This window comes from Malaya genurostris, chromosome 1, assembly GCF_030247185.1.
Source record: "Malaya genurostris strain Urasoe2022 chromosome 1, Malgen_1.1, whole genome shotgun sequence".
In the NCBI taxonomy this organism is placed as follows: Eukaryota; Metazoa; Arthropoda; class Insecta; order Diptera; family Culicidae; genus Malaya; species Malaya genurostris.
The window spans coordinates 155,620,295-155,635,343 of record NC_080570.1 but is presented as its reverse complement, the minus strand read 5'-3'; the positions used below and the strand labels follow the sequence as shown (position 1 = coordinate 155,635,343).

The 15,049-nt window shown below is 38.1% G+C and overlaps 2 protein-coding genes across 2 annotated transcripts; both read left to right on the top strand.

Moving 5' to 3' along the window:
• The first annotated feature begins 441 nt into the window (after positions 1 to 441).
• LOC131428536 (uncharacterized) lies at positions 442 to 5,989 on the top strand. The gene is made up of 6 exons (XM_058592543.1): positions 442 to 657; positions 706 to 1,149; positions 2,150 to 2,389; positions 2,488 to 2,838; positions 2,897 to 3,059; positions 3,320 to 5,989. The coding sequence occupies exons 1-6, from the start codon at positions 442 to 444 to the stop codon at positions 3,580 to 3,582; spliced, it is 1,677 nt and encodes a 558-aa protein (XP_058448526.1). The 3' UTR covers positions 3,583 to 5,989.
• Positions 5,990 to 7,049: 1,060 nt separating this feature from the next.
• Positions 7,050 to 9,021, top strand: LOC131425525 (uncharacterized). Its single transcript, XM_058587473.1, has 6 exons — positions 7,050 to 7,095; positions 7,165 to 7,223; positions 7,289 to 8,182; positions 8,245 to 8,526; positions 8,594 to 8,755; positions 8,816 to 9,021. The coding sequence occupies exons 2-6, from the start codon at positions 7,179 to 7,181 to the stop codon at positions 8,996 to 8,998; spliced, it is 1,566 nt and encodes a 521-aa protein (XP_058443456.1). The 5' UTR covers positions 7,050 to 7,095; positions 7,165 to 7,178; the 3' UTR covers positions 8,999 to 9,021.
• The last annotated feature ends 6,028 nt before the right edge of the window (positions 9,022 to 15,049 follow it).

The window sequence follows — 15,049 nt, the reverse complement described above, 5'->3', positions numbered from 1 at the left end:
CTAAAATACAGCAGACAGTGTTTTGAGACATCAAGTGGAGATAATTTTCACAATTTGAGAGTCGCGATGAGTATCAAAACATCGCAGTGTTTGGGGCTCGAAACGCGAGGGGCTCAACATAATCGGTATACTTTCAAATGGCTGGTGCTCACATACCGGTGTCAGATGGGTGGGGAGCTGTCATTCCAAACGAACAGCTGTCGCCATTCTGATTATAGTCACTCTACACTGAGGAAAAAGCGATTAAGTGTTTCATAAGACTACAGCTTATGAACCGAGTAGAAATCAATTCTATTAAGAGGTAGAGATTTTCATAAACAGTCTTATGATTTTTTTAATTGTTATCTATGTATAGTATAATTATTCGCATTATATATTTCATCAATAGTCCGTGATGTGAAAATGTCATAACTTTGTCGTATGATTTCACTCTTGGCAAGGATGGCAAACGAGAAAGGAATCATTATTGACCAGCAGCTATTGCTTAACGATTTACTTAGTGATGCGCCAGAATTTTGCAGGAAGATAATACCGTCTACGAATTTCTATCAGTTGGTTACGTACACGCAAACTGATTTTTTCAAACACATTCCGATCGAGCTTTCGCAAAATAGCGAAACATTTTGGAATTGGGTAGTTGATTGGCGACAAAGAAATGTAAGTGATACTAAAAATCTGACATAAATTATTCGTTCCTTTTTCCAGGGAATCAATGATGTGATCTTCATGGATACCAGTTATGATAATGATTCAGAAATAGAAAATGTTCATTCCGCAAGTCCTACAAAACAAACTTGCAAAAGTGAACAGTTGATTTACGACACTTTGATCGATTATCCGGACTGTGTTTTAAATTTAAACGAAAAATCACAGCACCCTACTGGCGATGCACCACATCAAACCGTTGATGATTTGACAACAACGAGCGGACCGTTTATTCTCAAAAGTGACAACAATAAATCAGATGCGCGTTTAAAGAAAAGAAAGTATCCTTTTATCACGAATACTTCACTACCGATTGCTGATGAAGTCGTCGCAGGTGATTATGCAGAAAAACCGACTTTAAAAGAAGAACCGCTGATTTCAAATATTCCTGAGTCAATAGTCGACAACGAAAAATCATATACGAATGAATACATAGTACGAAAAGTAAATTCAATACCACTAAATAAAGGGTGATTTTTTAAGAGCTTGAGAACTTTTTTAAACAATAAAACGCATAAAATTTGCAAAATCTCATCGGTTCTTTATTTTAAACGTTAGATTGGTACATGACATTTACTTTTTGAAGATAATTTCATTTAAATGTTGACCGCGGCTGCGTCTTAGGTGGTCCATTCGGAAAGTCCAATTTTGGGCAACTTTTTCGAGCATTTCGGCCGGAATAGCCCGAATTTCTTCGGAAATGTTGTCTTCCAAAGCTGGAATAGTTACTGGCTTATTTCTGTAGACTTTAGACTTGACGTAGCCCCACAAAAAATAGTCTAAAGGCGTCAAATCGCATGATCTTGGTGGCCAACTTACCGGTCCATTTCTTGAGATGAATTGTTCTCCGAAGTTTTCCCTCAAAATGGCCATAGAATCGCGAGCTGTGTGGCATGTAGCGCCATCTTGTTGAAACCACATGTCTACCAAGTTCAGTTCTTCCATTTTTGGCAACAAAAAGTTTGTTAGCATCGAACGATAGCGATCGCCATTCACTGTAACGTTGCGTCCAACAGCATCTTTGAAAAAATACGGTCCAATGATTCCACCAGCGTACAAACCACACCAAACAGTGCATTTTTCGGGATGCATGGGCAGTTCTTGAACGGCTTCTGGTTGCTCTTCACTCCAAATGCGGCAATTTTGCTTATTTACGTAGCCATTCAACCAGAAATGAGCCTCATCGCTGAACAAAATTTGTCGATAAAAAAGCGGATTTTCCGAATGGACCACCTAAGACGCAGCCGCGGTCAACATTTAAATGAAATTATCTTCAAAAAGTAAATGTCATGTACCAATCTAACGTTTAAAATAAAGAACCGATGAGATTTTGCAAATTTTATGCGTTTTATTGTTTAAAAAAGTTCTCAAGCTCTTAAAAAATCACCCTTTACAAGTAAATTCATTACCATTGATTAAATAATATATCGTGCCTCCTTTCCAGAATGAAGATATAGCACCAACATATTTGACTCCAGAACATCTTAGAACTCTACTACAGGTATCAGACTACGGAAAACAAATTTTGCAGTATTCAAATACCCACCCGCTTTCTGAAGCCGGTCAGAAATTGGTTTTGGAAACTGTCGCTGATTTTCACATATCGAAGCAAAGGAAAACCACCACCCAAGCGATCAGTGACCTTAGTGACGTAATAGTTAGAGTATTCCCGAAAGAATCTAAGGTGAGTTTAATGACTCTTATTTAATTAAAATAAGCTGCTAATTAATTACGAATGGCCGATTGCTTTTACATTTATACTGAACATTTCTTTTATTGTAGGATACGTATTTTTTGCGGAAAAATAACCGATCAAACCCTAGGGGTAAATTATTCAACAAAATCAATTATAAAAAACAAGCAGAACGTTTACGAGCCAAGAAAGAGCTAGAACATATCAACGGAGGAGGTTCTGTGAATGCAAGTACTGGCGAAGAAGACACTCACAACTGTTTTCCCGAGGAAGAATCGGCCATTCAATGGCTTCAAGTTAACACCTCACCCTGGCCCACTGTCCTATCAATGTGGGAAGTTAGTTTTCCAGCCAGGAAAAAGTTATTGAGGCAGTTGAATCGAACACAGAAGTTGCTAGATATTTACCCACAATATCAACAAGAGTTTGGATATCAATTAGTAATTTTGTTTTATAAATATCAACAGCGATTTTTATTAAAGTATGTTATTATTCTAGCTGGACATCGACTATCGCAAACTTGAATTGGGAAATCCTGCCAAACCGTGCCGTAAATGGAATGAAATATTTAAACCTGTGGCAAGTTACATCGCAAAGCATGCACACGATTCGTCATCTAAACGTTTGGCTATAGCTTTGAACAACGATACACTATCTAATGGTGAGTATTAGTTTTATTATGCTACGTTGCCGTTTTATTGATGAAATAAAATTGCTCAAGTTTTAACCTTCCTTCATAAGAGGCTTCTGTAAACAGTTTTGAGACTCTGATACTTTTTGGGAAGTTTTTTAGTTTGTTTGTACCCTAAATACTTGCATATTAATATTTAAAAACTAAGCAACGAAACAAGTATTAAACTTTAAATTTCGAATATAGAACATTCAAATGGTTTTATCTTTTCGATTTTTGTTCGTTTTCAGATGTGCGACTACTCCATATGCTCCATGCTTTGAATACTGTTCAACTTCCTGTCATAGCTTCGAAAAGATTCAAACCAACCGTACCGCTTTCACAAGAAGATACTTTTATACTAGCTGAAAACAAAGAGGCTGGTTTCACAGAACTCAACAAAGTTTTGGACACTTACGAAAAACAGAAAATACCTATACCACCCAAACTGATAGTCATAGGCGAATGTATGACTGCTCCAGAAACATGCTTCGTAAAATATAAATCCATTTAATACCAGCTATCCACAATCGCTCGAGGAATCGATGTAATATTGAAGCTACAAATTATACTGCGTTTACCTGTTTCTCGGAGATCAAAATTAATCTGGATATTTATAGAGAAATTCATCTATGGAACGGACCCTTCGGAGGGAGACTATCTAGCTGTGAATAAGTTGGTAGATTACCTCCAAAATAAGTAAAATGTCGATCCTTTGTAATTACTTAAGTTGCCACTATACCTGTGACACGGTGGTTTCTTTTATTGAACACGTATTAAAAGTTCACAACTTACCGTCGAGCGAATATAAGTGCTCTTTCCAAGAATGCACTCAAGTTTTTACAAATATACATCATTTTAAAAAACATTTAAAACTGCATGAACCTGTTCCCACAAACAATAAAACTGTTCATTCTGTGCTTTACGAAGAAGATGTTTCATTAGGAGTACCGCCTAAAGCTGCGCGATTAGAAGAAAAAAATATGAATGAGTTCGAGAAAAAAATGGAAGTTATTAAAAAAATTGCTGTTGAATTTACGCTCGATATGCATAAACATAACAATTTTACCCGTCAAAATGTAAGGGATATCCAAAAATGTACTACTCAGTTTTGTTCACGCTACGCAGAAATAATTAAATCTGTAAAAATTGATGGTCTAGACACGCAAGTGAAATTTGAATTGGATATGTTCTTGTCTCGATTTAAGACTGTATTTGATTTTATAGACAGTGATTATAAATTTTTTTCACACCTAAAATCGATTAATATATTTCACGAACCCACTACCTACATTATAGAGGCAAATGACGTTAAAATTTCAGCGAATGCAAACAGTAGAACTTCATGCTTAGTTTTGAATCCAATAGAATTTCAAGTCAAATCTTTTTTTAGTACTAATAATGTTCTAGAGACGGTCATTCAAAACACTATTGATTTAGAAAGATCTGAAAACATTACTCATTTTGTTAATGGAAAAGTTTGGAAAGGAATCAAATCGAAATATGCTCAGGATCCGCACAACTTTCTCATTCCAATTTGGCTGTATGCCGACGAATTTGAAGTGAACGATAACCAAAGTTCGCATAATAAAATAGACTCGGTGTGTGGACTTTACTACAGCTTTCCTACTATTCCTGATAAATTCAAATCAAAGCTTTGTAATATTCTGGTTGCGGGATTCATTAGAAAGGTCACGATAAATGAAACAGGTGTTAACAAACTAATAGAAAAACTCATTATTCCATTCAAAAAGTTAGAAAATGAAGGTATCGTGTTTAATATTTATTCACGATTGGTTAAAGTGCGGTTTATCTTATGTTTGATTCAAGGAGATAATCTTGGAGTGCACATGCTTCTGAAAATGTCAATAGGATTTAATGCAAATTTTTACTGCAGATTCTGCCGAAGGCATAGAACTGATCTACAAAAAGATACTCTGGAGAATAAAAACTATTTACGTAGTGTTCAAAATTATAATGATGATGTTGCTAGTGGTAAGCATTCAGAAACAGGCGTTGCAGGAGAATCAACTTTTAATCAGCTTCCATCTTTCCACGTGATAACCAATCCTAGTGTAGATGCTATGCACGATTTATATAGTAATGGGATTTGTAAATATGGGTTACTATCAGCACTTCATTATTTCATTTATGTTAAAAGGTATTTCAGTAGAGTGACATTGGATACTCGAATCAATGTTATAGGCAGAACATCAGCTGATGTAAGTTTGCGACGAATGCCAAGTTTCGAGGAAGTGTACTGTAAAAAAAACAAAGGTAGGACAATTAGTGGACGCATGACAGCAGCCGAAACTAAAGCGTTCTGTAAGAATTTCACATTCATCGTCGGTCCTTATGTTCTCAACGATGATCCAGTGTGGACATTTTGTAAAATATTAATAAGAACTGTGGAGTCTATCATGCGGAAAAATTTTTCGGACCACGATTTAAATCAGCTCAAAAATTTAATTCAGTCTCACCATTACTTATATCAAATGAATTTTAATGATTCAATCAAGCCAAAACAACATTTTCTCGTGCATTACCCAAACATAATAAGGAATAGTGGTCCGATAGAGCGAATTCTACAATTTAGTCACGATTTGTTCAATGAAACTTTTTTTGATCTGAAATTTGAAGCTGAATTTTCACCGAATACCTTGAAATCAAGAACTTATTATTCTAAAATTGATCACAATTGTCCGATAAAACTTGCAGATAATTTATCGTTCGCTCATTCTATTCAATATAGAGGTGCTATTTATAAAGCAGGCCAATTTGTTACAGTGTCTGATAAGATTTATAAGCTTATTGAAATGGAAGAATTCATAAGACAAGATGATAAAATCTATATAGCTGGTAGAGATTGGGAAATAGGAGAGTATGAAGAAAAATTTTTAGCATATAAGGTAAATGAGAGATCTGAGACAATGATCGTTATTGATATGAATTTAATAGATGAATGTCCAATTTCAGTCCACGAAATCTTAGGAATGTATTACTTTAGACCATGTAATAGTTAAGTTAATTGGAAAATGTAAATAAAAGAACATTTTTATTGTTACTGTTACATAAATGAATAATACAAACCACGAATGTTTTAATAATTCAAAATCTACAATCCATTGAAATCAATCAAACCAAATGTCGAAATGAGTTCCTTATGAAAACTCATGACAGTACCTCATGATCATTATAAGAAAAAGTAAATGAAGTCCATTAAAGAATGTTTATGAGTTTCATAAGACTATCTTATGAATATCTAATGTTGAACTTTTGAAAAATTTCCCCTCTATTTCGTAAGACAAACTTATGGAATACATTTATAAGCCTTATGTCTGAAAGTCTTAATTGGTTCTTATGATTTTCGAAGATCATTTTGTCTGAGTGTATGGCATCCCTGATTTTGTTCTAACGCGCACAACGGGTAGGGATGTCGGAAATTTCGAATTACTCGATTATTTAATAATCGAGCATAATTTTAAAACTAATCGATTGAAATTTATTCGATTATCTGGGTTAATAATCGATTACTCGATTATTCATTCGATTTTTACTATGGGATTGTTTTAATTATTCGATTAGCTCAATAATCGAATATTAGTTTTAGGCAGACCCTGCGATCTCAATCTTCAGTTCAGTAACGCCATCGCACGGCGTCTCATTCAACATGTCATGTCAATAGTATGGGTGCGCAGTGCTGCTATTTTGGCCCGTACGAATTTGACATTTCTCTCCCCTACTTCTATGTACGTGATTCGATGCGGACTCGCCTGAGGGCGCCATGGTCGCAAAAAAGGATGTTGCCAAAGATTTGTTCGAGAAATGTGAGAGCTGGATATCTTGTTAATATGATGTCTTTGGTTTAGGCTAACCGATTAAATATTACTCGATTATCTGGGTTATTAATCGATTACTCGATTAATCGATCGATATTACGACATCCCTGACAACGGGCACAACGTTGCCAGGTTACGCGTATGTACGCGACCTGAACAGGCGCGATTAGCCAATTTTCACGAAAAAGGTGAGATATCTTTTGCGAATGGTTATGCACAGCGTATTCTTAACATATTCTTCATTATTGGCATGCAAGATATCGACGGTAAAATGGCGAACTTGGTTCCGCCTCCGATTGACGATCTTCCGGATGAGGTGAAAAATTATTTTAGAAAAAAATATTGAATATATTGAATTTTTAACGTACATACATTTTTCAGATGCTGAGGAAAATTTTCTCCTATTTGTGGTTCAAGGAGCTCACGACTGTAGCTACCATTTGTCACCGGTGGTATATTGTAACTGAGAGTCTTATAATCCAGAAAGCTCAGGTAGTGGTTGACCTTCGTGAAGATACTGAAAAAGAATTGTATTATACACTTCTACAGTCCAGTCTGCGACCATTGAAACAATTGCTTTTGTATCCTCCAAATGGGTCGTTTTTCCGTTTTGAAATCGATGACCGCGACAAACTGATCTGCGGCATATTGGGCAAACTTGGCGCTCCATTAGAAACGTTTATCCTGCGATTCAATCCGTTAGATGAAAATCCATACGCTAGACTGGAGCTTTTCAGTAGTGTTGCGAGATTTTGCCCCAAACTGCAGGTACTTCGTTTGGAAGGAACTTATTTTTTTGGAACCTATTCGGGAATTTATCACGTATTTCCATTGCTTCAAGAATTGCATGCAAACAGCAGTCTGCTGGAATGTGGAAATTTCAACCTGAAAACCATTGCACCCAACATGACTCGATTACATGTGAATAACCGTTTCGCAACTATTAAAACTCTGTCATATTATCCATCGCAGCTCACGGAGTTGAGCATTGATTGCGAAAATGGTGCAACTGTCGGACAGCTTGGAATGCTGTTCTTCCCACGACTGAAGAAATTTCGCGTACGATTCTTAGACCGGGTTAACAATGTAGACGGTTACAACAGTTTTCTGAGGAAGCACGACGCACTTGAGGAAGTTGCACTTGCATACAATATTGATGTGGTTGTGTTGGACAGTTTGCAGTCGTCTCGAAAAACATTAAAACGACTGTCATTCGAAACGCCATCACTTACCGTTGAATTGTTTACACGGGTGAGCAGCTTTGAATGTCTGGAGGTTGGTTGCATTGGACATGCTGTTGGGATCAGTTTCGTAATAAAGTCTGAATTATTTTTCAGATGCTGCAGGTGGCAAACGCCGAAATCAATTTTTCAGAATTTTTCTTCAATCGGGCAGTAGTACCCGCAATAAAAACGTCTATTCGTCTATTGAATTTGCGTATGGTGAATATTGTGAATCATGAGCTGTTTAGCATTTTCGTACGTCACTCGTTCCCTGCACTGAAAACTTTGGAACTAATTCAACTTTCATTCAATTTAACGAACTGTGAAATTCGTTCATGTTATCAACGCATGCTGTGCCATTTGGTGCCACTTGAACGATTAACGCTATGCAGTCCGGTGAGTATTTCACAACATTCGTATGTATGTGGATTTCAAGCAAATGTTTACCGCTTCCTGTTATCAGTTCATTCATATCGATGCTATGATCAGTCGTGATATGCTCTCTTGTTTAAGTACCCTAACGAGTCTTAGGGAGCTACGATTTTCGCTTGGTTGTCCGAAGATACCTTCCTACCTTGATTCAGACATCACCGTACCTGGGATACAAAAAATGGTTGTGAAAGGGGTAAAGTATTTTCAAAGAATTTTTTTTTAGTTGGTATTTATTTGTACATGAATTTCGCAGAAAAACAAGAATATACTGCCTAAGCTGATCAAGGCGTTTCCCGGGCTTCGTCGTTTGGAAACTTCACGCGAAAGCAATTTTTTATGTTTGGACGAATCAACACATCATTGTGAGATTGTCAGCAAGCGTGATATCATTTTCGAAATTTTTCCGACCAATTTTCCTGCGTTGTGCACGTGGTAGTACGTTTGTTATTTGCTAGAATATATAAGCCTAATGAATTGTTAAGTTTGGCATAAGCAAACTGTCGGATTTTATATTTTATACTGTTTTAAAATAAAATGGTTTCTGTTTGTATCGTTGTTTGCTATATTCAAGCATAACTATATTCTCCAAATAACTCAATTCGTGTCCCTTCGTCAGCAGCTTTCTCACGTATTCTGTCTTCAGATTGTAGATTGTACAATTCACTACAGAAATTTTTACTCATGTGCATTGCTGGTAAGCTCTTTATTGCGCAAGAAATCGTTCCTCATGTATTGTCTCATTAGATTTGGTTACTATAGAAGCACTAGTTTAAGAGCAAATGTATCGTTTGGATGATCGTAATCTGTTGATGCAAAAGATGAGGAGGTTTTATGCCTGCTGGAGAGCAGGTTTGACAGCAACTAACTCCAGTGGGTTTTTTCCTGTTCCAAATAAAAGAAAAGAAGATGAGATGGAAAAAAGACATTCCGAGTTAAATCCGAAAACAGGCGAAGGTGCTGTTTCAGAATACAAAAGCTAAACAGCAGGCGATAAATAATTGAAACTGGAATTAAAAAGTACGGGTGTGTAATGTCAGAGAAATAACTGGATGTCGTGAATACGAATAAAACTGACACGATTTTTTTATACTTTCGAATTCGAATTGAATCGATTGTGTGAATTGTGAAACTTTTGACGTCGATTATTTCATTTCGGATTTGCATATTTCATAGGAAGAAACTATCAAGATGCTGTCATTTCTGTCTTTTAGAAGGGCCAAATTGTGGAATTCTCTACGATATTTAGCACAGTTCGGAAAATTTATCTCGAACGATTTTCGCACAGCGGAAAGTGCTCGGAGCAAATCAAAGTATTTTGGAGTATTTTCACTAAACTGATGATTTTTACCTTCGATTTGCAAAGAAGTAATCCTAATAGTTCTTTAGATAACATTTAGAGCCATTAGAAAGGCTGATTTCATATAATGTTGTCCACTTTTCGTTTCTCGTTTTCTTTCTCTCCAATGCAATGCAATTTTCGTTTCTCGTTTTCTTTCTCTTGTTTGAGTTGAAACTAGCTTGGCGTACAAACCGCAACACATTCGCTCGCAGTGCCAAATGATGCGAAACTGGTTGAATGCGACGTCTCGCCTTGACGACCGGAAGGCAAATGAGAACTACGACCTGAGCGTTTGAGGTTTTTAACCACGCAGAAGGTGCGCTCACCGATGAAAAGGTGTGCTTTCATTGACGACTGCTCCACCTGACGACTGAAGTTCAAATGAGAGTTGCGACCTGAGCATTTGAGATTTTCAACCACGCAGTAGGTTCACTCTCCGAAGCTGCTGGTCCCACGACGTCTGCTTGCATCCAACGCACAAGAAGAAATGATCGAATTTCGCATTTTTTTTTTTTTGCATAGATAACTGTTTATTAATCTTATTTTTGTGTATTACATCAACATTTTACAGTACAAGTGTTTTGACCCTTTGGCCTTTCATCTTTGTTGTTCATACGATTCGTTATTAATAATAGGTGTTTTAGTTACTCTTGTTTTACATACTAATGTTTAATCATAATATTTATTTTAATTATTAATAAAATATCTACCTACTTATAACTATCCCTATACTAATACGTACAAATTTTGAATTATTTGTATTTCAGAGATTGAGCACCTCTCTTCAAATTTCGTGCAGTATTGTTCGAATTTTTGTTCTAGTATATCCAGGGAAGCCATCTCATGTACTTCACTAGTCCTTGTCCAAGGGGGTAGATTTAGAATCATCTTTAAGATCTTACTTTGAATGCGCTGAAGCCTAAGTTTGTGTGTTCGTGCACAGCCCCGCCAAACAGGGACTGCGTATTCAATTGCGGGGTAGATGATTTGTTTATAGACAGCCATCTGATTCTTCAGGCAAAGTTTAGATGTTCTACAAATCAGCGGATACAGAGACCTAATGAGTATGCTGCATTTTTGAACGATTTTGTCAACATGTGACCTGAATATCAGATGTCTGTCAAAGGTGAGTCCTAGATAGATAACTTCATCGGACCATTGAATGACCTCATCACCGAATCGTATTCTGCATTCGTCTGATGGAACAAGTTTTGGAGATCTTGAATGTGGAAACAAGATGACCTGAGTTTTTGCTGCATTGATCACAATTTTCCAGCTTGTAAAATATTCTGTTAAAGCGTCCAGACCTGTCTGTAGTTTATTTTTCAGAGCATTAATGACACGACCTTTGTAAAGAATGGCAGTATCATCAGCAAATTGTGACAGAACACCACCACCCGGAAGAGGTGGGATGTCTGATGTAAAAATGTTGTATAGGATGGGACCTAGGATACTTCCTTGGGGTACACCAGCAGGAATAGTAAATCTTTCTGAAAGTGCATTATTCAGAGAAACCTGGAATGCTCTATCTGCAAGATAATTTTTGATAATTTTAATAAGATACATGGGAAAATTATACCTATGCAATTTAAACACCAGGCCATCGTGCCACACATTATCGAATGCCTTTTCAATATCCAATATTGCCATGGCAGTCGTTTTGGACACTGATTTGTTTTGCTGGATGACGTTGTTAACCCTTGTGAGTTGGTGGATGGTGAATCTTCCTTTCCGGAACCCAAACTGTTCTTCCAGAAATATATCCTGTTCATCTTCGAAAGCAAGAATTCGCCTTTGTATTGACTTTTCAAACAGCTTGGATAGGGCAGAGAGTAAGCTGATGGGCCGATAGCTCTTGGAAAAGGAAGGATCTTTCCCCGGTTTCAAAACTGGGATAACTTTAGCTAACTTCCACATTGAAGGGAAGTAACCAAGCTCCCAGCACCTGTTAAAAAGTTTAGCTAAGAAGACAAATGAGCGAATACTCAAATGTTTCAGCTCAATGTTGAATGTGTTGTCGAAACCGGGGGCCTTCATATTTTTGGATTTTTTCACAAAAGCCATCAGCTCATTCGCAGTGACTCTACTTTCCTCAGGAACCAAGCTGTCTGATTGGTCAACCTCAGCTACGCTATCAGCAACGGCTATTTCATATGGACTAACAATGTTGAGTCATAAATTATGAGAACACACAAACTGCTGGTCTAGCGCATTTGCCTTCTCTACTGGTGTGATTAAAGGTATTCCTTCAGCTGCGTCCTGGGGTGACATCAGAGGAGGAATAGGCTTCGGTTTTTTCTTAAGCACCTTCGTTAAGGACCAGAAGGGCTTTGAATGTGGGAGAATTTCTCGAAGCTTTTGCTGGAAGTTCCTGTTGCGAAGCTCAGATATCCTTTCCTGGATTATCCTAGTTAAGTTGTTATAAGTAGTCTTCCTATCTAGGATGCCAGTTCGTTGATACTGCCTCCGGTAGATATTCCGAAGTCGGATGAGTTTCTTGGTGACACTGTCGATTTGAAGAGAGGAACTCGGCATATGTTGTACTGGAACCGTCCTATCACGAGCGACTGTGATTGAATGCTGGAAGGAAGATAGGGCCGCATCGATTTCCATCGGGGAATCAAGTGGCAGATCGATATTAATAAGTTGGTCGGCGATTTGTTGAAATTGGACCCAATCGGTGCGATAATAGTTCCTCCGTGGTTGAATAGGCACTGTTTCTGGTGAAGATCCCAACGTCAATATTACTGGAAAGTGGTCAGAAGAGAGCTCGTAGACGACAACCGGAGAGCTGTCTATGGCGATGTTGCTGATGAATATATCCAAAATGGAATGAACTCCCGATCTGGAAAGTCGCGTTGGTTGATCCGGAGCGAAGATGTTGTATTGTCCAGCTTCGTAATCTTCGGCAAGTACGAATCCGTTTCGATTCTGTCCACAGCTCATGCCGCGCGTTCAGGTCCCCAGCAATGATGAATTTGTTCTGTCGTCGAGTGAGCATAGCCAGATCTCGCTTCAATGATGCACACGTACCATCTCGAAGATTGGTTTGTTTGGGGCAGTACGCTGCAATGATGATGATGGGTCCCATCGTCGTTGCAATCTCAATTCCGATGGCTTCTATAAGTTGCAATTTAAACGCAGGCAGAAGCCTGTGCTGAATGGATCGTTTAATGGCAATGGGAACTCCCCCTCCTCTGGTAGTTGCCCTGTCGAGCCTGTGAATCCTGTAATTGGAAATAAAAATAGAAATTTCAGGTTTAAGATGAGTTTCAGTTAAAATAGCAACATCGGCATTCTTCTCTTGAAGAAAGTCGGACAATTCAGCAGTTTTGCTCCTGAGTGAGCAAGCATTCCAATTTACTATAACCAACTCATTATATTGCATATTCGATGATGAATTTGCCTGAGGCGTTGATTTGATCTAACCGCGTTCTGCAGTTTCGTTGTCATTGTTTCAAAAATGACGATCAGTTGTTCAGCAGAAAATAAATCACCAGAGTCATCCTTTGCTTGTGGTTGATTATTGCCCCATCCAGGAGGGATTTTTGAGGAATATTCTTTTTGTGATCCAGCGGCTGAATCTTTTGGATTGCTGCGAGGAAGTGGCGGCAAATTCGGAATATCCCTCTTCGGTGGGAGCCGTGGGAAATCAACTTCATCCTTCTGTGGAACATTCTTGCGCGTTGATTGTTTGCGGGACGCCTGTTGTCGAATTTTTGTGAACTCAGCACGTTTGGGACACGATTTGCTAGTAGATGGATGGTCGCCATCACAGTTCACACATTTTACAGCGATGTCATCTAGTAGGCAATCGTTGGTATTGTGTGGTTCGGCACATTTCCCGCACCGACTTTTCATGTGGCAATTCCTCGCTCCATGGCCGTAGTTCAAACAGTTCGTGCACTGTGTGACATCCCGATGTACCGGTTTATACTTTTGCCATTCGATGATTATGTGAAATAACGATTTAATCGTTTTCAGTTGACTCATGGTGATGGAGCCCTTCTCCAGATGAATCAGGTACAGTTGATCTCTAAACTTTTTGTCCGTATTATGGCGCTTCATTTTAAATACCATCAAAGGCTTTAGTCCAGCCTTCGACAGTGCCTGCTTTAGTTCGGCTTCCATCATGTCGGATAGTCCTCGAAGTACAACCTTCATAGGTTTGTTGGGGGCAATATCGTGTGTGAAGTATTCCGCTTTTGTCTGCTTCAGATAACATTCCACTCCTTTGTAGTGGTTCAAAGCCGGAACAGTTATTTTGTAGCCTTCAGTACATAAACGGATTGTTGCCTGTAGTCCTTTGCTGATCAGTGTGTTGAAATCCGAGCGTAGAGTTGGTGGGAAGCCCTTCAGGTAGAAAGGCGGCATTTTTTCCTTCTTCTGCAGTTCCTCTTCGACATCTACTGGCAGATCAGCATATTGGTTTTTACTAGGCAAACGGTCGTTTACCTGTACATCACTTGGCTTCAGACGCTTAGCATTCTTTGGATCCTTCTCGGATCTATGGCGGTTTTTACCCATAGCTTGGGTAGGTAGACAACTGCGAATAAAAAATAAAACAAAATCGAAATTAGTCGTAGTAGGTTATTCGTCTATCCACATCGAGTGTTAGATGACGAATGATCGAATTTCGACCACGGTTCCCCTTTTATACGCAGTCAGTTGAAGATATGTGCCTGACTACCTCAAAATCGTCGTCCTTGCGCGAAAAAGCCAAGCAAAAGAAAAAAATTTTCAGCGTTGTTTTCAAAGTATGAGAAAACTTAATATTTGAGTTGTTTGTGGTTATCGCACACTGTTCAAAATATTATCCTAAATTCCTGATCATATTTTTGATGAAATGGTGAAAGAATTATGTTGCTGCCTTTAATACAAGTCGAGATATTCACGATTAAGTTCTACCCATTCTTCCATATGGCTAATTTTCAAAAGGCACCCCATAGTAAAGTAAGTCGTATTTACGACAAAAAAATGCCATTTCCCAAGAAAATATTTGGTTTGCCAGTCAATACGCAGCTGTGGTCGAGCAAACCATAGCTTCATCACTACCGGAACGGTAGGCAAGGAAATAAACCGTGAAGAATGCCTAAAAAACGATTGCTACCACTCCTACGCAGCCATGACGCTTCCTTGCTCTACTTG

What these genes read in the sequence shown, in the direction of transcription:
- LOC131425525 (XM_058587473.1), top strand. Translation starts at nt 7,179, where the DNA reads ATGGCGAACTTGGTTCCGCCTCCGATTGACGATCTTCCGGATGAG. An exon ending in TTGACGATCTTCCGGATGAG is followed by an intron (nt 7,224 to 7,288) that starts GTGAAAAATTAT and finishes TACATTTTTCAG; the next exon opens with ATGCTGAGGAAAATTTTCTC. An exon ending in GATTAACGCTATGCAGTCCG is followed by an intron (nt 8,527 to 8,593) that starts GTGAGTATTTCA and finishes TCCTGTTATCAG; the next exon opens with TTCATTCATATCGATGCTAT.
- LOC131428536 (XM_058592543.1), top strand. Translation starts at nt 442, where the DNA reads ATGGCAAACGAGAAAGGAATCATTATTGACCAGCAGCTATTGCTTAAC. An exon ending in TTGATTGGCGACAAAGAAAT is followed by an intron (nt 658 to 705) that starts GTAAGTGATACT and finishes TCCTTTTTCCAG; the next exon opens with GGAATCAATGATGTGATCTT. An exon ending in CAACGATACACTATCTAATG is followed by an intron (nt 3,060 to 3,319) that starts GTGAGTATTAGT and finishes GTTCGTTTTCAG; the next exon opens with ATGTGCGACTACTCCATATG.